General features: G+C 39.2%; 2 protein-coding genes across 10 annotated transcripts in view; both read right to left on the reverse strand.

The window, feature by feature from the left end:
- Positions 1–12059, reverse strand: part of LOC105716913 (NACHT, LRR and PYD domains-containing protein 12) — a 55052-nt gene extending 42993 nt beyond the window's left edge. For 5 of the 6 annotated variants that reach the window (XR_010337176.1, XM_064361819.1, XM_064361812.1 and 2 more), the window contains exons 1-2: positions 12037–12059; positions 10002–10065 (exon numbers count right to left, since the gene is read on the reverse strand). The gene's annotated coding sequence lies outside the window, so the exon portion shown is untranslated. Of the gene's footprint in view, positions 1–10001; positions 10066–10447; positions 11093–12036 lie in introns of those variants that run through there. The other variant, XM_064361813.1, reaches the window with a different exon arrangement.
- Positions 12060–16204: 4145 nt separating this feature from the next.
- Positions 16205–23904, reverse strand: part of MID2 (midline 2) — a 94953-nt gene continuing 87253 nt past the window's right edge. For all 4 annotated transcript variants that reach the window (XM_064361888.1, XM_012451693.2, XM_012451694.2 and 1 more), the window contains exons 8-10: positions 23314–23475; positions 21519–21726; positions 16205–21149 (exon numbers count right to left, since the gene is read on the reverse strand). In XM_064361888.1, the coding sequence (XP_064217958.1) occupies positions 20747–21149; positions 21519–21726; positions 23314–23475 (773 nt within the window). In that variant the 3' untranslated portion in view covers positions 16205–20746. The remainder of the gene's footprint in view (positions 21150–21518; positions 21727–23313; positions 23476–23904) is intronic.

Below are 23904 nucleotides of genomic sequence, written 5' to 3' on the forward strand. Positions count from 1 at the left end.
GCAATAGCAACAAAAGCCAAAATTGACAAATGGGATCTAATAAAACTAAAGAGCTTCTGCACAGCAAAAGAAACTATCATCATAGTGAACAGGCAACCTATAGAATGGGAGAAAATTTTTGCAATCTATCCATCTGACAAAGATCTAATATTCAGAATCTACAAGGAACTTAAATTTACAAGAAAAAAACAAACTAGCCCATCAAAAAGTGGGCAAAGGATATGAACAGACATTTGTCAAAACAAAACATGTATGCATCCAACAAACATATGAAAAAGCTTATCATCACTGGTCATTAGAGAAATGCAAGTGAAAATCACAATGAGATAAGCATCTCACTCTAGTTAGAATGGTGATTATTAAGAAGTCAGGAAACACCAGATGCTGATGAGGCTGTGGAGAAATAGGAAAACTTTTATACTGTTGGTGGCAGTGTAAGTTAGTTTGACCATTGTGGAAGACAGTGTGGTGATTCCTCAAGGATCTAGATCCAGAAATACCATTTGACCCAGCAATTCTATTACTGGGTGTATACCCAAAGGATCATAAATCACTCTAATATAAAGACACATGCATATGTATGTTTACTGCAGCACTATTTACGATAGCAAAGACTTGGAACCAACCCAAAGCCCCATCAATGATAGACTGGATAAAGAAAATGTGGCATATATATACCGTGGAATAGTATGCAGCCACAAAAAGAATGAGTTCTTGTCCTTTGCAGGGACATGGATGAAGCTGGAAACCATCACTTTCAGCAAATTTACACAGGAACAGAAAACCAAACACCACATGTTCTCACTCATAAGTGGAAGCTGAATAATGCGAACACATGGACACAGGGAGGGGAACATCAGACATCGGGGCCTGGCAGAGGGTGGGCGACAAGGGGAGGGAGAGTCTTAGGACAAATACCTAACACATGCGGCGCTTAAAACCTAGATGATGGGCTGATATGTGCAAACCACCATGCCACATGTATAGCTATATAACAAACCTGCATGTTCTGCCCATGTATCCCAGAACTTAAAGTAAAATTTAAAATAAAATTAATAGAAATGCAGAAAAGATCAGTGAAAAATACAAACTGGCATAATTATCAACTTGATTGCCTGATATGTCTTCTAAATGTTTATTTTTCTATTCTGCTACTTTAAAAGTTTTTGTCAGAATCTATTTAAAATAAATACATCACATAATCTGAAAAATATGAAAGGGGACTGACCTACAGAAATAGAAGATATTAAAAAATTATTTTAAGAATACTGTGCAACTTTTACTCCAATAATTTTGAAAGTCTAGGTGAAATGGATGATTTCCAGGAAAACGAGTACAAGAATTGGCCTACGAAGAAGACTTAAATAGACCAATTAATCATAGCAGAATGTATGATAATCAATAATCTACCTTAAAAGTCACCATTTCCAGAAATTTTCTTGGTGTTTGAAAAAACCATCTAGGAACAGATTAATCAAATTTTCTATAAATTTTTCCAAATGAAAAAAATGGTAAATGACACCACGCAGCTCTAAAGCTGGTATAATCTTGATACCAAAACTGACAAGTAAAGTGAAAGAAAATTATAGGCCATCTCACATATGAACCTTGATATAAAAACATATAAGCTTGATATTAAAATTGGACAAGCACAAGAGAACTACAGGCCAGCATTTTTCACAGGAGTGCTAATAGCATTTTTGTTGAGACAATTCTTCATTTAGCATCCCTAGTCACCATTTACTGAATTATAGTAGGACTTTACCAACACACACACATTCAATAAACTGTGACAACCAAAAGCACCAGTTATTTCCAAATGCCTTCTTGAGGAGGAGTTTTGCCCAACTGAGGATCAATGCTATAGGCAATCTCATTTATAAACAAAGATTTTTAAAATGCCAAATAAAATACTAGTTGCTCAAATCCTGCAGTAGATTTAAAAAGACTCATCATGTTCCAATAGGCTAATCCTAGGACTGCAGGGAAGGTTTAATATTTACAGATATGTCAATGTGGAACAGGGCACTAACTCCTTACTTGGAAAACTGGCAATTAAAGGAAAAGAGTTAAAAATTTACCGTGTCTTTCCCATAGAAACTGTATTTTAGGCTTATCAAATAACCCTAGTAGATGAGGAATAGCTCTTCTTACAGAGGAATTCTAGCTGATGAATGCTAAAAGAATGATACAATTAGAAAATCATTACTTTGAAACCCCTAATGAAATAATTGATTCAGATAACAATTATCAAATAAATGGCAAAGCAATGCATTAGGTGAAAGGATGCTGGAGAACTTTAAAATGATGGGATCAGACTGTCACTGCCTCAATCCACTTTTAGTATTACTAAAAGTGAGACAACTGCAAATTATGTAAAAGGAGGATATAGTAACAACCATGAGATATTCTTGACAAATAATAATTTTAAAAACCTGAATCTAATCGTCTTTTTTTTTCTTTTTTGGAGACAAGGCCTCACTCTGTTGACCCGGCTGGACTGCAGTAGCATGATCACTGCCTACTACAGCCTCAACCTCCCCAGGCTCAGGTGATTCTCCTACCTCAGCCTCCCAAGTAGCTGGGACTACAGGCGCGGGCCATTACAGCAACTAATTTTTACATTTTTTGTAGAGACAGGGTTTCACCAGATAGTCTAGGCTGATCTTGAATTCCTGGGCTCAAGCGATCCACCCACCTCCCAAAATACCTCCCAAAGAGCTGAGATGATAGGGGTGAGCTGCCCCGCCCAGTCTAATCAAGTTTTTAGCTTTACATTTCAGTTTACAAGAAATAGCAGGCAATACAAAAACAAGTAAAATAACACCTTAAGCAAGCAATCAGCCTAATCCAGAATGTGGGACAGTCTAGAGGACAAATGCCAGGTTTCTTCAACAAGCCAATGTCATTAAAATAAAAGAGAAGAGGTACTGTTTCGTTTCACCTTTTAAAATTTTTTAAAAGAAACTTCTATGCAACAATCTTGCATGTTTTTCACATGTACCCCAAAACCTAAAATGCAATAAAAAAAAGGAAATATGAGATAGATAGATAGATAATAGAATATTAGCCTTAAAAAGGAGATCCTGCCAGGAAGTACGTGAAATGCATGAAATAAGCCAGACACACAAAGTAAAATCTTGGGAAGATGTAGGTCAAAGGATACAAAGTAACAGACAAATAGGATGAGCAATTCTAGAGATCTATGTGTAACATGAGGACTGCAGTTAATAAAATTGTATTGTTTAGGGGAAAGAACAACAACAACAAAAAGAAACTTAAGAGATATAATACAATAAGGTGACCTCAATTGGATCCTGATTCCAACAAACCTCAATGGCAAAAACATTTTCAGACAATTAGAAAAATTAGATTACTCACAGGGTATTAGTGTGATAATTGCATTGTGATTATATAAGAAGATGTTCTTTTCGCTATAATTCTTTTGCTATACATACTGAAATATTAAGGAGTGAAATTACATGATATTCCTGATTCGCCTAAAATATTCCAGCATAAAAGAGGGAAAGAGGATAGTTGGAACAAGTATGGCAAAATGTTCACGGCTACTGAAGCTGAGTTACGAGTACATAGGGGGTTTTATTGTACATTCTACTGTTATGTACACTCTACTGCTATGAAAATTTGGAAATTTTTATAAAAATTTTAAAGCTATCAGTCCAATTTTATGCATTAATAGTGTAAAGGAGAAAAACTATATGTCAAACTTACAGATGAATAAGCAATGGATAAAGCTTTGCTTTTTCATCCATTCTTGTGTTTTTTTTTTTTTTTTTTTGAGACAGGGTCTTGCTCTGTCACTCAGGCTGGAGTACAGTGGTGCAGTCACAGCTCACAAAAGTCTTGACCTTTCCAGGCTCAAGCAATTCTCCTATCTCAGCCTCCACCGAGTAGCTGGTACTCTGTTTAGGCACATGCCACCACACGTCGCTAATTTTATTTATTTATTTATTTTGTATTTTGTAGCGACGGGGTTTTGCCATGTTGCACAGACTGGTCTCAAACTCCTGGACCAAAGCTATCTACTGTCCTTAGCCTCCCAAATTGCTAGGATTACAGACGTGACCATTCTTGTTTTTAAAAAGCCTCGAAAAGGTAGAAATTCAAGAGAGTTTGTTTAACTTAACGAAGGGCAACTGCCACATGCCCACGGCAAACATACTACTTGATGAAATTTCAGAAGCATTCCCATTAAAGGGAAGGATAAAATAAAGATATCTGATATTGCTATGATTCAATCTTAAATTGGAGGTCCTAGACAATGCATTAAAACACAAAAAGTACACATGGTACACAGGCTAAAGACAAAGAGACAAAACTATCAGTATTTGTACATAATCTGTTTTCCTACCAAGAAAATCCAATAGAATCAATTAAAAAGAGAATTTACAAGTAAAGTTGTTGGACACAAGACAACATACAAAAATCAATAGCTTTCTTATACTCCTATAGTAATTATGAAATGAAAGAAAAAGTTCTATTGATGGTAGCAACAAAAATAAAGTATCTAGAAATAAAACAAACAAGATATGTTCAAAATATTTATGGAGAAAATTATGAAGCATTACTAAAGGACTTAAAAATTTGGATAAATGGAAAGCCATACCATGTTTATTCATATAAAGAAAGACTCATTCATGTAAAGATGCTAACTCTCCCTGGTTAAATATGTAAACTCAATGAAATACAAAATAAAAATGCTAGTAAGATCCTACAAGGGCATGATAATCTGCATTTAAAATTCATTAAAATAGTAAATATGTAAAACTAACCACAAAGATGAAAGAAGATAAGGAGGGTCTTTCAATGCCAGATAGCACACATATTATAAAAATACAGAAATGAAACGTGTGGCGTGGATGCAAGTATAAATAAATGAATCAATAGAACCAAATAAAGAATCATAAAACAAACTCAAGTATTCCTAAGAACCTAATATTGATTAAAAGTAGTATTTAAAAGTCAGTGGAGAAAAGAAAGAGAGGCATATAAGATACTCATTACAACAGGTTTTACATTAGCAAAAATTTAGAAATAACCGTGTCAATGGGGAATTGGCTAACAAATTATAGCCTATTTATTCTAGTAGAATATCCTATTATTTATCGTAGTATTCATAGTGGAATACTATGCAACAAAGAGCAGGTAGATTTATATGTATTAACATGAAAAGCTGTCAGACATTATGTTGGGTGAAAGTAGCAAATAGCAAATCAATACACATAGCATAATACAATTCATATTTTTTAAAGCCACTAAATAATATTATATATTCCCTACACATGCAGACATGTTTGTAATTGTCTGTGAATGAGTAAAAAAAGATGCAGGAGAAAAGTCAAACAGTGAGCAGGGACAGAGGAGGTACAGAGGAAATCAATGATGATCAAAGGAAGGAAGTGCTCAACTTCCCTGTAATGCTCTAATCTTTCAAAAGAAAAATGTATTCATGTATCATGTGTGTAATTAAATCAATGAATAAGAAATTAAGAGGCTGTATAACAATATGAATGAATCCAGTTATATTTATACATATACATATAGCATACTACAATATATATATACTTATTTATTCATACAAAAAGCATGAAAAGAAGACTGTAAGGACACTCACCTTGTTTATTGGGGTTTTTTTTTGTTTTGTTTTGGGGTTTTTTTTTTTTTGGTGAGATGTCAGAGAGCACGCAGGAAAGGCAAGTTAGAAGATCTACTCTCTCTATACCTGTGTATTATTTTGCTCTTTTACCATGAAAATACACTTATATATTATTAATTTAAAAATAAAGATATGGAAAAAGTCAAAGACACAAGGTTAAATGGGAAAAGCTAGTTGCAAGATAACACAGTATTAATCTATTACATAAAAAGCAAACTAATGCACAAAAAATTAACATTTTGCATGTGTTTTATATAGGTAGATAAAATTGCAAATGAAACAAAGAACCATTGTCGCATTTGAGGTAAGGCACTAAATTGGGGTAGAGGTGAAGGAAAATAAAGAGATGATTAAGATTCCAGCTCCAACAATTACTAGCTGTATGACCACATGCAAGTTACATGACCTCTTTGTGCTCTCAGTGTCCCTATCTGTAAAATGGAAGAATAACAGTACCTATCTCATGGATGGCACAGTAAGGCCTATATAAGCATTTGCTCTCGTTACATATTTCTATGTTTTTAAAATTTTTACAATAATATATTCATACATTCCTCATGTAATTCCTTGTGTATTCCTAGTACAATTTTAAAAATAAAATTTGAAACATATTAGAGAAAAAAATTTCTAGGACAGTATATTGCAATTTTGTTCAACTTTTATTTTAGGTTTGGGGTACATGTGCAGTGCAGGTTTGTTATACAGGTAAGTTCGTGTCACAGGGGTTTGGTTTAGATGATTTTGTTATCCAGGTACTAAGCATAGTACCTGACAGTTATTTTTCCTGATCCTCTCCCTCTTCCTACCCTCCTCCTTCAGGTCGTACCCATTGTCTCTTGTTTTTCTCTTTCTGCCCATCGATTCTCATTATTTAGCTCCCACGTATAAGTGTGAGCATACGGTATTTGGGTTTTCTGTTCCTGCATTAATTTGCTAAGGATAATGACCTCCAGCTGCATCATATTCCTGCAAAGCACATGATCTCATTTTTTTTTTTTGGTTGCATAGCACTCCACAGTGTGTATGTATCACATTTTCTTTATCCAGTCTGTCATTGATGGGAATTTGGGTTGATTCCGTGTCTTTGCTATTGTGAACAGTGCACATTGCAAAGTAATATATAATTAGAGACGACTTAAATGTCCATCAATAGGGCAATAGTTAAATAAGTCATCATACATCCATAACCTGGAATACTTTGCAACTCTCAAGAATGAGTTGGGCTGGGCTTGGTGGCTCACATCTGTAATCCCAGCACTTTGGGCGGCAGAGGTGGGAGGACTGGTTGAGCCCAGGAGTTCGAGATTAGCCTGGGCAAAATGGTGACACCCCATGTCTATTTGTATCAGTAATAATATTTTTTTAAAAAGAATGAATTGGATGTCTATATATGGACACTGGAATATAACCATGGTATATTCAACATTCTTTAAAGTGGTAAAATGGTATGTATCATTTTTATATATTATATATGTATACATCTATTATATGTGTTTACATATTATACATGTATATTTTATGTATACACATACACATACACACACAATTCCCTATACTAACATATACATAAACTGGCCCTTCACAATTTATCCTATTTACTTATGTGTTTGATTTTTTTCTTTGACACAGGGTCTCACTCTGTCACCCAGGCTGGAGTGCAGTGCCATGATCACAGCTCACTGCAGCCTCAACTTCCCCAGGTTCAGGTGATCCTCTCACCTCAGCTTCCCAAGTAGCTGGGATGTGCCACCACACCTGGCTAATTTTTTATATTTTTTATAAAGATGGGGTTTTTCCAAGTTGCCCAGGCTGGTGTCAAACTCTTGGGCTTAAGTGATCCACCAACTCTGGCCTCCCAAAATGCCAGTATTACCGGTGCAAACCATTGTGCCTGGCCTGACTATTTTTAATTATGATCATGTCATTCAAATATTACCATTGCTCATAGTATAAAGTCCCAAATCCTTAAGGGAGCCTGCCACCCAGCCTCAGCACTCTCCTACGGCTAGAGCATTACTTAATATGCTCTAGTCATAAGAGATATCTTTCAGTTCTTCAAATTACTATACACGTTCTAGCTTCAGGTCTTTGCACATGCTGTTTCCTTTACCTGGAACATGTCTTCCACCTACCCATCATCCACCTCCATCTACCCTAATTTATCTTTCAGTCCTCATCACTTCTTCTGGGAAGCCTCCCTAACATTCCAGGCAGGGTGAGGTCCTTCTATTATAACACTTAGAGAACACTTATTTTTCATTCATAGCTCTTATCACCGTTTACAGCTTTCTATTTATAGATAAAATTATTAATGTCTGTTATTACTCCTGTTAGACTGTAAACTCCATGACAGCAGGATTCTTGTCTGTTTTAGAGGTCAGTAAATATTTGTGAAATAAATGACTGTCATCCTTTAATTAGGATAGACCTTGGCCTTGGCGCTGGCTCCATTTTCCTTTCCATTTCAACCCCTAACATCATGTAAGCAACATCAATGTCTGTGGATGACTCACTGAACATTACCCTTTGATCTCCTCTACTTTAACAATCTCTGACCACATGCCACTTTATATGCCATTGCCAACCATTAGTTTCCTAGACCACCCAATAAGCATGGAGCTGCTTCACTTTAGAATTTCTGAACTCTACTAGCCTAATCTCTGGCTACAACCTCCTACTCCAATTACTTCTTGGTTCTTAGACAACCCACTCCTCATTCTCTTTCTTTTTAAAAAAAGATTTTGATCAAGGAGTCATTTCATAGCCACTTTTCATTCTCATCAAGATCTCCCATCCTTTCTCCCATTCTCCAGCTCATTATCACCTCATGGCTTCAATCCCTACCCAGTCTAGATGCCATGGTGCATCACTTCAACCACTTTCTTGCTGGCTACTTCACTGCCCTTGCCATTTTTAATCTACCATTTATTGAGCAATTACTGTGGGCCGCATTACATACATTATCTCTGCAATCCCTCACAAAACTCTAGAGGTTGTCAGCATTGTCCCCTTTTACAGATAAGGAAACAGATTCTAAAAGAAGTGAAGTAGACTTCCAGAGCACTGGTCCTTGCTGGGGTGGGCTGGGTGGCATTTAAGTGGCAGAGTCTTGAGTGCCCCTGCTGTCAACTGTGAGCAAAGTGTTGCCACTGGCAGCCTGGCATGGCACTCCAACTGTAGCTGTGTCAGTGTGCTATGATGCCATCCCACACAAACCTGGCTGGAATCCCCAGTAGTAAAGTGAAACACTCAAGGCTGTCCAGCACAGGTGATGGCTACATTGACCTTCAGTTTAGAAAAGCTCTCCTAAGATCCCTTACAAGGCCACTGCACTTGCCACTGTGCTTTTTCTCAATTAGTGCCTTTCTCATTATCACAGGCTCACCTTCTGGCTACGTCAGCAAGGTGGGGGCAGACTGGGCAGTTCCAGTCCTGATCATTAATTCTCCTATTCTTGTTCAGATTTTACCACCTGCACAGAGCCTACTATGCACCCAAAGGATTACTTCTAGGGCTTACCAGGATTACTTCTAGGGGTTGCTCCTAAATGACATTCCAAGCTTTGATGACTAGCACCCACTTCAGCCCTTAGGAGAAGAGTTACATTGAGACTGTGCCCAGTCTCAGGATATTTAGCAAAAATCAAAGCTAACTAAGGGTTAAGGAATTCTGCAGTTTACAGAAGTTTAACATAACAATGGCCAGATTTTATGGGCCCATCCCAAAAAATGTTCACTGAGCTTACAATTTGGTAATTAAAACATGCTCTATTTTTCATCTCCTGGCCCTGGCAAGAGCTCCTGACAAGTTTTTCCATATGAATATGTATTACATAACTGTCTTATTTAGAGTTTATTACGTTATTATTTAGAGTTTATAATTCAATTGCTAGCATCTTATATTATGATGCCATTCTGCTAAAGATAGAAAGCCTGAATCTCCAGAGGACTAGATTGTCTTACTTTGAGTCTGTTTCCTAGCTTGAAAAAACTGACATATTAAAAAGAAATTAAAATGTTGAAATCCCCCAAAAAAGAAGTGAAATAATTTGTGCAAGGTCACACAGCTAGAAAGTGGTAGAGCATGGTGCAATTGGGATCTGAAGGGGATATGTCTGAGTCCAAGGTCTGTACTCCAAACCAGTAGGCTATTTTGCTTCTCAGAGGGAAAGATAACTGTGACTGCAACATGGAGAATGAAAACGAGGGAAGCAGGCAAATGTGAAGGCTTGGAGACCATGGCAGCAATCCAAGCGAGAGTTGATGGTGGACTAATAATTATCTACTTGAACATTGCAAATCATTTCAAATAAATTCCCACTTACTTCAGGCGCGTGACTTTACGGGATGAACTTTGTTCACTTTAGCTGACAGCACAACTAGGTATGCCTACAGGAAACCAAAAAGAAATCAGCAGTTTATGACATTCTTTCAGATGTTTTTAACTTTTCTGCAAATATATATATACACACATATATAAAATATATACACATATTATTTATTCCTAGGTATGCAGCCATTTATTAAAGACTTCCTATGTTCTGGGAATTTATTATAGTCTTATTCAAACTTCCAACTACCCCGTGAGCTACCATTTTATAAATGAGGAAAGTGAGGCTGGGTACAGTGCCTCACATCTGTAATCCCAGCACTTTGGGAAGCTGAGGCAGGCGGATCACTTGAGTTCAGGAGCTCAAGACCAGTCTAGGCAACATGGACAGATCTCGTCTCTACAAAAATACAAAAATTAGCTGGGCATAGTGGTGCACACCTGTAATCCCAGCTATTTGGGAGGCTGAGACAGGAGAATCGCTTGAATCCTGGAGGAGTAGGTTGCAGTGAGCCGAGATTGCGCCACTGTGCTCCAGCCTGGGCAACAGAGTGAGACTCAGTCTCAATAAATAAATAAATAAGAAAAGTGATGGACAAGAAGATCAAGAAAATTGCTTAATGTGACAGTTAGTTAATCGTAAAGATGGAATCAGAACCCAAATCTGCTGGTCTCCTTCTGGTCTCCTTTTTATTCATTTACCCAACAAAGTCCCAACCTTAAATTCATACTCCCTGACACCACTCACAGGCTGTTGGGGGCGTGGCAGGGGGCGTGGCGGAAAACACGCAAGGAAGCAACTACAAATCTCCAGTCTCCCACCTTATCAAGGAACGAGCCTACAAGACCTGTGGCTAGTGATCTGCCGCCACGGAGGGGCCGAGCTTTATCCTGAAGGCCACAAGGGACCCTTCCGCAGTCTTACTCTGGGCAGTGATCCCGCTTTACACTCCCCACTTTGCTGGCACCAAATCCAGTTAGAAGCAGCAAACCTAGCTTCAAACCCAAGGACAGGGGACAGCAGCTGTTCCATTTCTTCTCTCATAGAATCAAAAGACATAATGGCAGATATTACCGTAATGTATTGGGTTTTCTCCCCTTTTTAAACCATAATCTAGGGTCCACAGATGACCGTTAGTGAGTCCACGAACCCTTCGTGCTTACATGCAAACCACGGACATTTTTTTAAACAAGGTGGTCAATTGGTCAACAGTTTTCCTGATTTTCAAACCGGTATATGTGCATCCTACAGCCCACCTCAAGAAAAACAAAAAGAGGTTAAGAATCCTAACTTTAAGCTCTGCCACCAAGAGCTTTTCCGGACATCTTTACTCTTAGTTGTGCACTCATCCGACTCCCGCGTTCCGCTTCGTCTGCCTTCCTTCCCTCTCGTGTCCCCACCACGTACGCACCCCCACGTATGGACCCCCACGCACGCACGCACTACATGCGCACGTATACATATTAATAAATCTATATCCCCTCATACACATCTCCACGTGCACACACGCCCACCCCCCACGGGCTTCTCAGTGAGTTTCCACACTCGAACGCATCTCCAGGTCACCACTCGCACATTCCTTCCTCCGCACCTGTGTAAATCACATCTTCGCATCTCTCCCACACATCACACGCCCACAAGTATTCCCGTGCACGCTCGCCTCCTCACACGCGCACCTCTCTACACCCCTTCGTACACACGCATGCCTTCTAACTACACGTACCACCCCACGCGCACGCACCCTCCACATGCACCGCTCGGAGCTTTTTTCTCTCTCCTCCCAACGGCTGGCTTCTGGAGGCGACCTTTCCAAGCCCCCCAGGTTCGCGGCAGCGAGATCCCTCCCCCGCGCCCAACTGGACCACCGCTTCCCGCTTCCCTCCTTACATCCCAGGAGACACCAGGCGGGGCGCGGCACCTCCTACCCTCCGCTCAAGGGAACGCCCAGGATTTCCCGTCCTTCCGAATTCGCGGGGGATCAGGGGGGTGTGGGGAGGCGTTTCTTATCCTCGCTGGGGAAAACGCTCACCTGGTTCCCAAAGCCAGTTTGCCCTTCCTCTACTTCCTGCCAGAGGGGAAGGGATTCCAAGAGAAAGTCAAGATCTTTGGGGCGGAGAAGGGGAAATGACTCAGGGAAGAGGCGGCTCAGAGGGAGGGGCCGGGCGGGAAAAGGAGGGCAGTGGGGTGCCGGAGGGAAAGGGGAGAAAAAGGGGATGGGAAAATCGCGCAGGGGGCAGTTTTAGGAGTGTCTAGCAAAGACCTAGAAGGCCTTCCCGGTTAACCCTGACTTCAGGAGCTGCTGCACTGGGTCATTTATTTCCTCAGTGCAGGGCCTTAAACTTTACTTCGTGCCCAAAGCAGCCATGGCTAAGACCCTAGCTGGCAGCTCACCAGGCATATAGGAACCTGCAGGTCTGGGCATGGGCGCAGAGATTAACTCTTCATGTTTGAGGGAGCCAATAATAGTCTGTATCTCATAGTGTTGCTGGGAGGATTGAAAGAATCATTTCATCTCAAGTGCTTAGCATAATGCCAGGCACACTGTAAGCAACCAATCAATGATAGCTCCTATGATTCAGAAAGCCATCATTCGTTGATACTCTGTCTTCCCTCTAGATTAGGAGTCTCATGAGGGCAGGGATTATGTGTCTTATTCATCACCGAACTCCAGCACCTGGCACAAAGAGACTACCCATAAAATATTTGTTGAATGAGTGAATAAATGAATGGCGGAATGATAACTTGGAGTGCTAGCTACACCAGTACTTTCCCCTCTGCCATTTAAGGGATGTATTTGTGGGAGTTTGGATTGGGAAGACCATAATTGGAGAAGGTGGCACACAGGACCCCTGTTAGTTGCTGTATCAAGTGACCTGCTCTGCCCTTGGAAAGTGGAATATCTTTGGCAATTCTCTGCATGTACACATTGAAGACTGTCAGATGGCTGACCTGAAATTTGAAACAGAGACACCACTAGCTAGCACAGTATTTGCATTTTATACAGTAATCAAGCAGGATGGGAAAGAAGGCTGAAGCAGAAAGTTCAAAAGTAATGGTGGCAGAGGATTGGCAAGAGAGGTCCAAGTGAAGTGTGTGTGGGGAAGGATAGTCATCCTCATAGGGATTCTGATGATGGTCCTAAAGTCATCCATTTCTCTGTCCCAGTCGCAGGATTCCTGATGATCAGCCCTGATGTCCCAACATTCTTGGGGTAGGTATGCACATCAGACTCCTATCACTACATTCACTAAATTTGCATTTATGGTAATTCATACTGTTAGGGCTAGAAGAGACCTTAGAAATTACCCATACACTTTAATTCCTAGTTGAAAAACTAAGAGCCAGAGATAGATAGCAAAGGACCCAGGCCTTGGAATTCTCTGGCCTTGGTACTGATCTTTCAGAGCCTGAATTTTTTTTATATCCTAATTATTTTATATCCTAATTAATTAATCTCTGCCCCATCCCCACCCCCAACTCCCAAAATGCTGAGAAGAATGAAAGGACATGAATGGAAGCTCAGCAGAAGGGAGGAAGAGAAGAGGTACTTCAAAAGACCCTGACTTTACTTCCTTTTGCTTCCCCCTGAGGAAGTTACCTGGACCTTCAGCTAGCCTCTGTATGAGAATAGCTCTACCCTGGCACCCTAGCCACCTGGCAATATCTACAATGGTCCCTCAGGCAAAGGTTTGAACCACAGCTAATCTGGGTCTTGGCAGAATGCCTGTGATCCTTCCAGAGCACAAGGGATGGGAGGCCTGAGAGGAGCTGCTTCAAGATCATTTCCCACTTGCCTTATCTCCCTTGGAAAGCTTCATGAGATAGTTTTTCATCGCCTCCCACCTCCTGGGTTCTGATAAGGTGCAAGACTTCCTGACCCACTTCCCTTGGAATAGAGCTACAGACTTTAAAGCCACTTAGCTGCAGTCTATAATTGGCTTCTTAGCAATGAGGTATCCCACAACTCACTTGGCAGTCTTCTGGTCTTTGGTGTTTCAGTGTCATCCTTTTTGTTGTTTGGGACAAGGACTATTCGGGGCTGGAATCGTTGACTGCTTTTTCTTTCACTGTGTAAATAATAAACTGTTTGAATGTAAAAGTGATTCATTTTATCTTTACATACTAAGTCAGTCAGGACTTGGACTTGGACTTGCCATATGTGCTTGGCAGCTGCTTACTGTGAATTTCACATTTCTGGGCCATCTCATGACCCTCCCTTATCACTGAGGGAGTTATGTTGAACACAGAGGTGTTGATCATAGTAGCTTTTTCTTAGGACTGTACATCAAAGGAAAAATAAGCCCAAATTCGATTTTCTGGGACTTTTAATCTGGCTGGAAGAGTAGCAGATCCACTTTGTATTCTGTGTACAAGGCCAGCCCTTGTGCTCTAGAGGATCACAGGCATTGTGCTGTGAGACTCAGCTGACATCTATATCCCCTTTGAAAGAGTCCTCTTGGTCCAAAATATTTCCCCTGGCAGGGGCTTATCATGCCAGGACATTGTCAGCTGACCCTTCTAAACTTGGACGTCTGAAGCTTGCCCTCCCCAACTTGTCCGAAGTCAGACAACAAAAACATTTTCCCTAGAAGGTTCTTCTTAATATTTCTTGTTTTCTGAGAAAAAATGTCTTGTTTTCTATGTGAATTTTGCCCATATTCCTCCATTAGCACATTATTGGTAGCTAATTTATTAATTCTTCTAATTGTTGCCTTTAAAGGAGCCTGGCCTTAAGGAACGATGGCAAGAAGCAGTCATGGGAATCTTGGACAAGGAATATGTGCCTCAAAGGGGTTATACACATGGTGCTGGTAAGTTTACATAACTTCACAATGTATGAGGTGGCCTACTTGTGATTCTGCTTATCAGATTCTAATTCTATTCAACCAGCATTTATGAAGCACCTACTATGTACAAGTTTCCATGCTAGATCTTGGTAAGAGCTTCCACTTGCACTCCGGTATCTCTACTAAATGCTCCCTTTGTCAGCTACCACTAGTAACTCATTGAGTTCATAGATGTGAAAGTATCTGAGAAGCAGTATTGAATTGGGTACTCCATTATAAATGTTAGGAATATTTTTCATCTTAATATCCCCCCACAGAAATGAGAAGAGTACTAGGAACATAACTAGTGGTTAATAACTGCTTGAATGACCCGGCAAGATCAGTCACAATTGTTATTTGTGTATTCTGCCCAACAGTATAGGAAAACCACCTTGATCTTCTATTTCTGGAAATTCATTGTAGAGGAGAGTCATTCTCATTAGCTATCATGCTACATACATTTCTAGTAAACTTGTAACAACCTATTTGATCTCTGTTACTCCTAACCATCATAACTGAGACCACTTCCCTCCCAACTACAGGCTCAGATTCACTGAAACTCTGAGACCAACTCTATTTTCTCAGGTAGGGAAACATCAAGAATCCTGTATCTGTTTTGTTCTGGCACATTAAATGAAGATGGCCTTTCCAGATATCGTCACACACAAAAAATATGTTAAAATCTTAGCTATGGGTAATAGTCCTATATTTGATATTTGCTTGGGTTGCTCTTCAATTAAACCACTAAACACACAATGTTCCAAATTCTTTTCTCCTTTATATTTTACTCCTCTTGCCTTTGGGCTGTGGTTCTTATAGGCCCCTGGTCTGATGACCTGTTTCAAGTCACTTCTCTAGCTGCTGCCCTTGACTGCCCTGCTTTATTCACTTCACATCGCATGATCCCTTTAGTCTTAGTGCCACTACAAATATGATTAAAATATGCCCAATTCCAGCCCTGAGGGACCTCCTAGCCCTCCCAGTCTCCTCCTGCAGGCCACATGTTTTAACAGTAAATCAGCTCACTTGCTTCCGGTCCTATCCTAATCTTAATCAATGGGTTCCAGCACTGGGATTTTATTTGGTCTTTAATTTTCACCTTCTGCTCCAATCTCTAAAACTGAATGTGTCATGTTTCTTTGAATCTTATACCTTCATTTCTTTGGTCTTCTTGACTATATCGTGCTCCTGAAATCAAAGTCTTTTTGACTGGATTTTGAGCTGCAGACTCTCTGGGTCCTTTCTCTCCAGATCACTACCTATTATATGATCCTTGGTTTCCCCTAGTCACTTACCCAATTCCAGGAGAATTTATGGCCATCTTCCTTTTAGTCTTACCCCAATTAAACTCCAGCAAGAGACAACCAAGAATTCATGAATACATATATATTTATTTAATTCATAATATAGCATTTCGGATGGGCTGGGATATTGTAGAGAGGGATGAGGCTGTGTAATCCACAGATGCTCATATTTCTGTCACTAGGAGAGACACTATTGGTCCAGAGCTCCCAATACAAACAGGCGTGGGGTAAAGCATTTGATAAAAAATAGTCCAACAATAGTCTAATAAATAGTCTAGCCAATAACAACAACACAGCATATGTCTGAAGCTGGCAGACTACACCATAAAAGGCAGTTTTGCCTGACCTGATGGCAATCAGTCTGGCCAACCTGCAATATACAGTCAAATACAGCCAATGGCTCCAAGGCTGCAGTTGGCTTCAGGAGCTAGAAATAAATGTAGGAGTGGTTCTTACCTACCTGCCTGACATTCTTCATTCCTTGAAGGAAGCGGTATCAAATATTTGATTTTATTCAAAAGTCTATCCATGGATTGCTCCATCTTGGTAGTCATATATTAAGATGTAAACCATAGAAGTTTAGAAAATTCACCTAGTGTGTTTTAGCTGAAAAGAATGTATAAGTGATTTTGCTGCAATCTGAATTTCACTGCATCCAAAGATTCACATAGAATTGTATAATAAAAACACATCCAGATGCAGTTACCCTTACTTAAAAGTAGCCACAACCTCAATGTGGCATTAAAATTTCTTTCATAGTCTCAAAACAGGCTTAACTTTAGATTTTTTTTGTGCTTTCTTCAATAAGACAATATAAAAAGTGGAAACAAGCATAAATTGCAGACATAAAATAATCTTCTGGCAGAAAATGTTGTGGAAAACAGATTAAGTAGAGCAACAACAACGAAAGTTTATGGAGTCACCTTCTTTGAAAATGTTAAATACAGGGCCTATTCTCTTTGTCCAACTGGGTTTAGCTAGAGGTAGCCAATTACTTCTTTTAACGTCCATGGCATTGCCAGGATTCTATAAAAGCCAAGTTATCTAAAATAAATATCTGGGGTCCATCACACCCCCACTGAATACTTTGTCACCGTGTTGTATCTTAGCAGCCATTTTTCACTGTTTGGCTTAGAAGTTGGGACTTCAGAGTCAAACTTCATTGATTACTCCAAACCCAGTTTAATTCTCCACTTTACTGGGTAGACTTAGCTCTGAGTGGTTTTTGGCTATAATCAAAATTTAAATCCACCTTCAAAGAACAAAGTTTGACAAGATTGAAATGTTACTGAAAAGAATGGTGCCATGTGCTCCAAAGACAATTCCCCAAGATAACTGCCACAGAGTTTTTGAGGAGGACAATGCTCATTTATTATGTAGGAGCCTTGATACCTTTGCAAAATAGTATCAATACAACTCGAATGGAGTAGTAACCAAGCTTTTCTGCCCAGGAAGTAACAAACATCACTATGGGGATCAGAGTACAAGAGGGAAACTTTCATAATTCATTTTTTCATTCATACATTCATTCAATAAACATTAGCCAAGCTAATGTTCCAGACACTGTGCCAGGTATTAAAAATATAACAATAATAAAAGACACAGTCCTTCCCCTCAAAGTGTTCAGTCTAGTAGGGAAGATGACTATACATTAAAATTTTATGTGCATCAGAATCATGAGGAGCTTGTCAAAAATGCAAATTCCTGCCTATGTTCTCAGTCATTAGGTCAGGAGTGGGTTTCAAAAATCAATTGTTTTAATAAACATGAAAAGTGATTCTAACATAGGTGGTGTGAGGACCATGTTGAAAAACACACTGCTATATAACGTGATTATTGCTGAGAGAGGGGGATGTTTGGGGTGTCATGGGAGCTCCAAAGAGGGATGCATCATCCAGTCTAGGGAATAAAGAGTTAGTTTGGTTGAGAGAGATAGAGGTGAGGAAAGGTAGTCCAGGATAGAGTCGAAAGTAGGAAGGGGAAATTGAAGCTTTGTCCCCAGGCACTAAAATCTAAAAGACACCAAATTAAATCAACAGTTTTGGAAAACCAAGGACAAGGTAAAGGAAATTGTACTACTGGGATGGCGGTTGCATTTTCTGTACTTACAGCATTTTCACACTATTCCTTTAATTTAAGAGAAATTTCTGTTGTTTACTCTGGGCATTAAAATTTTTAATCATGTGTCTACTGCAGGACCAGAGAATAACTTGTGTAAATAGTTAAACTTGGCTAGCTTAATCAATGTGAGGGGGAAAGTGGTAAAAGATGAAGCTATGTAAGCAAACAGGGACATGAAAAGCCAAACTAAGGGGTTCGGACCTTCTGCTGGGTGCTAAGGGAGCTAGTGAAAAGTTTTATGAAGGGGAAAAATCATTTTTTTTGTTAAGAATTTGATGATTGGCCCTAGCGAAGAGACAAAGGTAACTGAGAAATGAAGGACACACATTTTACAGCACTGCTATGCTGTATTGGAGCTGGAGGTAGTGAAAGAGATTAATATTTATGGCACACATAGCAAATGCCAGGCGCTGAGCTACACAGTTTACACATCCTATCTTTTTTAACCTTTGAAACAGCCTTGTGAAGTAGACATTATTTTGCAGAGGAGGAAACAGAGGCCCCAAGAAGTGAAGTACTTGTCCTAGGTCACGCCACTAATAAATGGTAGAGAAACTAGGATCATTTGAATCCAAAGGTTATGAGCTTTCCCCTACAGCAAGATATTTGCCAGCACTGATGAATTTTACTGAGGTAGCTCATTTCCTGATTAACAGTAAGTACATATGGTCTTTAAAACCAAAAAAGATGATGTTGCCACTAGATATATCTTTTTGAGCCTTCTTCTGTGTCTGCATCAGTGTTGCTTTCCACATTTAGTGAACAAACAATACATAATTGTTAGTGGGGAGGATTATATACTTTGTTTCTTCCACAGAATAGTAAGTCATTTGGCAGCCATTTGGTAGAGTATTTTATTAATATGTGCACTCCCATGGCAGTAGTTTGGTATATAAAATACCTGGCATCCAGTATTTTATTGAATGAATTAATAAATGAGCATCTGCCAAGCTAGGGGAAAGGAAGAGGGGAAAAGTTTTGACATTTCAAGCCTCCAATCTGAGGGAGTTGTTACAGCTACCACTTTGTAATTGTACAACAGTAATATTTTCACAAATCCCAGGAGAAGACTTCTTGAAGCCAACTTAACTCCTGTAAAGGAGAAAGCTCTGGTTCTCTGACATCCCCAATCCCTTCAATGGAAATAAAAAAAATCATAGACCACAAGGCTCCATTCCCTTCAACTATACTGGTTAGGACTGGGATGAGGTTTATGTCTGCATTTGCGTGGAGGGATTGGCTGAGCAAATGAATACTCCAAACAAGATTGCAAAAGGAATGATTATTTATCCTATTTAGCAAAACAGTTTTCAGGAAGATCTTAAGTACTTCAGAAGTGTTTGATCTGAAAATGTAAGTACATTTATGTGCGAATAGTTGGTGCATCAATAACACTCCGTTTTTACTGATTAACTAAAGCAGGTTCCTAAAGAGCCTTCACTGTGCAACTTTTTAAAAGCTGAATTCTCATAACTGTATTATTTGGGAATAGTAAAACTTTGCATTTAAAATAGTCTATGACAGAATTTTTAACAATTCAGATGGCCATCTTCACGTAGGTAGCATCACTTCTACCTGGATCAATTTTCTATCCAGCAACAGCATCTTTTGTGCAATCTTGTATCCAAATCTCTCCTAATCCAATAGAGCTCTTCCCATTATCTGTGTCATGGTTGCATGTGTATGTGTGTGTGACAAGAGGGAGGAGGGCAATGATGGATAGAGGGAGGAAAGAAATGTTGATTGATTTTGATGTTTCCTTTAGGGGACAAAAACGGATTGTGTAGCTTATTTTCCCTTCCAGTATATTTATCACTCAAATAAGCAAATTAAAAAGTTTTTTGTTCTAGCTCAAGTTAGTGTTTGGAAAAAAATTTTTTGTGTGTATATATAATATATAAAGTGAATATACATATACATACATACACAAGTGAATATATATGAGATGTATATATATATATTCACTTTGTATATTACATATACATATTCAGGGTTTCCTAACAAACCCTTGAAGATAGATTTTCATGAAAAGTAAAATACAATATGTGATAATTTGACACTGTTCAAAATTCTACATGGCCAAACTGTCCAGTACTAGAAAGGCTGACCACCCCCACTTCTGGCTGGCTAGCCCCTTATTCAGGGTATCTTCCCACATTATTTAACTAGAATTACCCTAATTGCTTCCAATATAATTTATATCCCTAATTCATTGGGAATTTTTAATTCTCCAATGACAACAGAGGCATTTTCTAAATTTTTCTCCAATGGCTTGAACCCAGACTACTCGGATAATTTGTTCTGAGAAACTCAGTATATTAATTCAAATACAAGCTTTAATGCACAAAAATTAAATCTACAATATCTAGTTATTTTGGATGCTTCAAACAAACTTTATTTGTATCTCATATATTGAACGCTAACTTAGGTGTAGGAGGGGAAGGACTGCTGAACTGGAGAGCCAGTGAATTACATGCTCTCCAGAAACTTAATGACAGCTTTTCATCCCAGAAACATAAGGGGATTCTTGAGGCCTGCAGTTGCATTCCTGCCGCTCAGGGTAATCAATAAAATCTGGGGCAGGCAAGCCAGACAGGATCATTAGGGATTTGTTCCAGATTGTAAATGTTGGACAAACTGGAAGAATGAAGGTCACATCAAAAGTATGAAGATGGAGAGAGTTAGCTGGGTCATAGAAAGACAGCATGTTGTTGTCATAATCCAGGAGGACACCCAGACGCTTCAACTGTGGGGGCACATCCACCAGCATTTCCTTGTTGTTATGTCTCACCACGAAGTTGCTATTGCAGCGAGAGAAGACCCATGAGGAGGCATTCTTACCAATCCATTCATTCTTTGGAGCTGATTTGTAGGCAATGCCAATTGCATACCTATGAGACAGTGGAGAGGAGAGAGAAATAAACATTTACGAATGATCTGAGTTGTGTAAGACACCATATATAATATATAATAAATAGAATATATGTTTATTCCTTAAATAGTTTACATTTAGATTCATAATGTTGATATCACCAGAGCTTTAAAAAGTTAGCAATTAGAGTGATGTGACAATTTCCATCTCCTAGCCCAGTATATTTTCCATGATTTTATTTAAAAGCCAGCAAATTTTTCTAGGAGTGGTTTTCATCACATACCTTTTAACCTTGACTTACTGGTATTATGGTTGTGCTATAGAATTGAATATCCTAGGAACCTAATGACAGATGACAGAAGACAAAAGGAAAATGGGATCCACTCACCACGTTGAGGAACCCATGACCACCTCCCAGTAATGGCAGCCACTGTCAATGAATATATTTCCTGCTGCCCCATAGCACCCTGTGCCACTAAACCTCTCCGGGGTATGGCTCTTTTTTAGAGAGCTTTCATCCTTCTCCATCTGCAGTCCATCATTGGAGATCTTCAACTTCTTATGAGTCATTTTGGGATCTAATTTAAAGGGTTGGCCTGAAAAAAAAGTAGAAAAAAAGAAAAAGCACAATAAAGTATCTTAAAATTCTACCTTTTCCCCCAGCATCATCACTGCCAGGGTATCCTCGATATGACGATCATTCTTGGTTCAGTGTAAGTTGGCTGCTGTTTAAATTTTATTAAGAAAACAGGCCAGAAGCCAGAGTTTTCAATAAAATAAGAATAAAGGTCAATCTCCCATAAAACGACCTTCATAAAGGCATTTATTTTCCCACTGTGGGAAAAAAAGTAGATCTCTACTAAAAGCAATTTGTGGGAAGTTATATTCTAAGCATACAGGAGCTAATAAGCTGCCCCTGCCCATCATATCTTATCAAAGTAAAAGGGCATGCTCAGAGTTTCATGTTCTCAAATATGTTTTATACTTTGCTTAATTTCAGTGGGTTGTTTGGGATTTGGGTAGATTTTAAGGGAAGGAGTGTTATGATGCTGAGGTGAGGGAAATTGATGAGGTAACTGCTGCTTGATGGCACAACCAAAAACTCTGATAATTCGGCAACTGGAAAATTATTTTGTCCTCTTACAGTTGGGATGTAAGCTAATATAATTAGGCAATTTGTTAGAGTGACTGTTCCATAATCAATGATCAGAGAAAACACTTACTGTGTAAGATCATTCACAACAGATAATTATTTATAACCATATGACAAAAGCATTGTTACTGAGGGACCAGTTGTTAGTTGCTAGGTATGGCAAGAGATTTCTTATACAGAATGCTTCTGTGACAGACACTGTTGGCTAACACATTACCCATTCCCAACTTTTTCTCTCTTACTCACTTATGCTATAGAGGCTGGAAAAGCTAAATATTCAATTTCCCAGCCTCCCTTGCTGCTAGGGGTGGCTAATAACATGGAAGCAGATGGAAGTAGAAGTCAGACAGAGCAGGGGAAACTTCTAGGAAAGTTTCTGTCTTCCAGAAAAAAATGGACAATCATTATGTGTACCAACTCTTTCCTCTTGAGAGAAAATATGACATCTGGAAGTTGCAGTGGGCATCTTGCAGCCATGTGGCAAGAAACCAATGCACAAAGGGAGAAGGAGCCTGCATCTTTTATGACATCTCAGAGCGGATGCACTAGCCCTGAACTGCCTACCTTCAAACTTCTTCCTATGTGTGTGTGTGAGAGAGAGAAAATATATATTATTCATTTAAACAACTGAAAAATGCTATTTGTTAAGCTAAATTAGTTGCACTTTTTGTTATTTGCTGTCAAAAGCATTCCTAACAGATATGGCTTCTCTGCGGTAGGATTTTAGTAGATTATCACAAATAATGCTCTTTTGTGAAACTGTCCCCTAAACATAAGGAGTGGAGTTCAGAGAAAACTCTTCACTAACATCCTCCCAAGCTACCAGTCATTTTGTGCATATCTCTGTATCCACAGATCGTCCATGGGCACCAACAAACTCCTTGCCCAAAGTACAAACTACAGCAGTATAGCTCCTCTACCCAGTGCCACTGCTTTTCATGCACTGCTGTGGGTGCCTTCTCAGCCTAAGTGTATTTCCCTGGCATGGAGAAGAAAATTGATCTTTCCTTTTGAAATCACCACAACGTACTGTTTGTTTTTAGTCGGGTAGGTTCACTGTTCCGACTGCCTGCTTGGTTTATGGCTTTAACGATGAAGATGTAGCGAGTCCCGCTCTGGAGTCCATGCACTGTGTAATGGTTCTGTTTAATGTTGGGCACAATCATCCAGCTATCTACTGAATTATATAGGCCTGTAAAATGGGGAAAGACAAGGACATTAACCAGTAGGTAAGAGAGACAGAATGAAAAACACACTGAAAATTCATCATAAGCCACTCCCTCAAATGTGAATTTATTTTGTTTCCTTTTGAGTCTTAGAAGGCAAAATGAGATGAACCAGGGCTTATGATTCCATTATTTCATTACTCCCACAGCACTAGGCTTAGGCTAGGCTCCTTGCTTCTGGAAATTGAATGCAACTACTAGCAAAAGTTAGGTTATTTCAATTTTTTGCCAGATAACACAGGAATGGCCACTATACAGATTCACAGAATCATCACTCTTATGGAGTCTCTGGATATTTACTCCAAACGTCCACTCCTCTGAGAGCTGAGTCTGGTCTTACATGGATGGAACAATTCTGTGCAGAGCATGGAAACATGGAAACTTAGCCAAAGGGA

This window comes from Aotus nancymaae, unplaced genomic scaffold (assembly GCF_030222135.1).
Source record: "Aotus nancymaae isolate 86718 unplaced genomic scaffold, 86718_ANA_hifiasm-v0.15.2.pri h1tg000004l, whole genome shotgun sequence".
NCBI lineage: Eukaryota > Metazoa > Chordata > Mammalia > Primates > Aotidae > Aotus > Aotus nancymaae.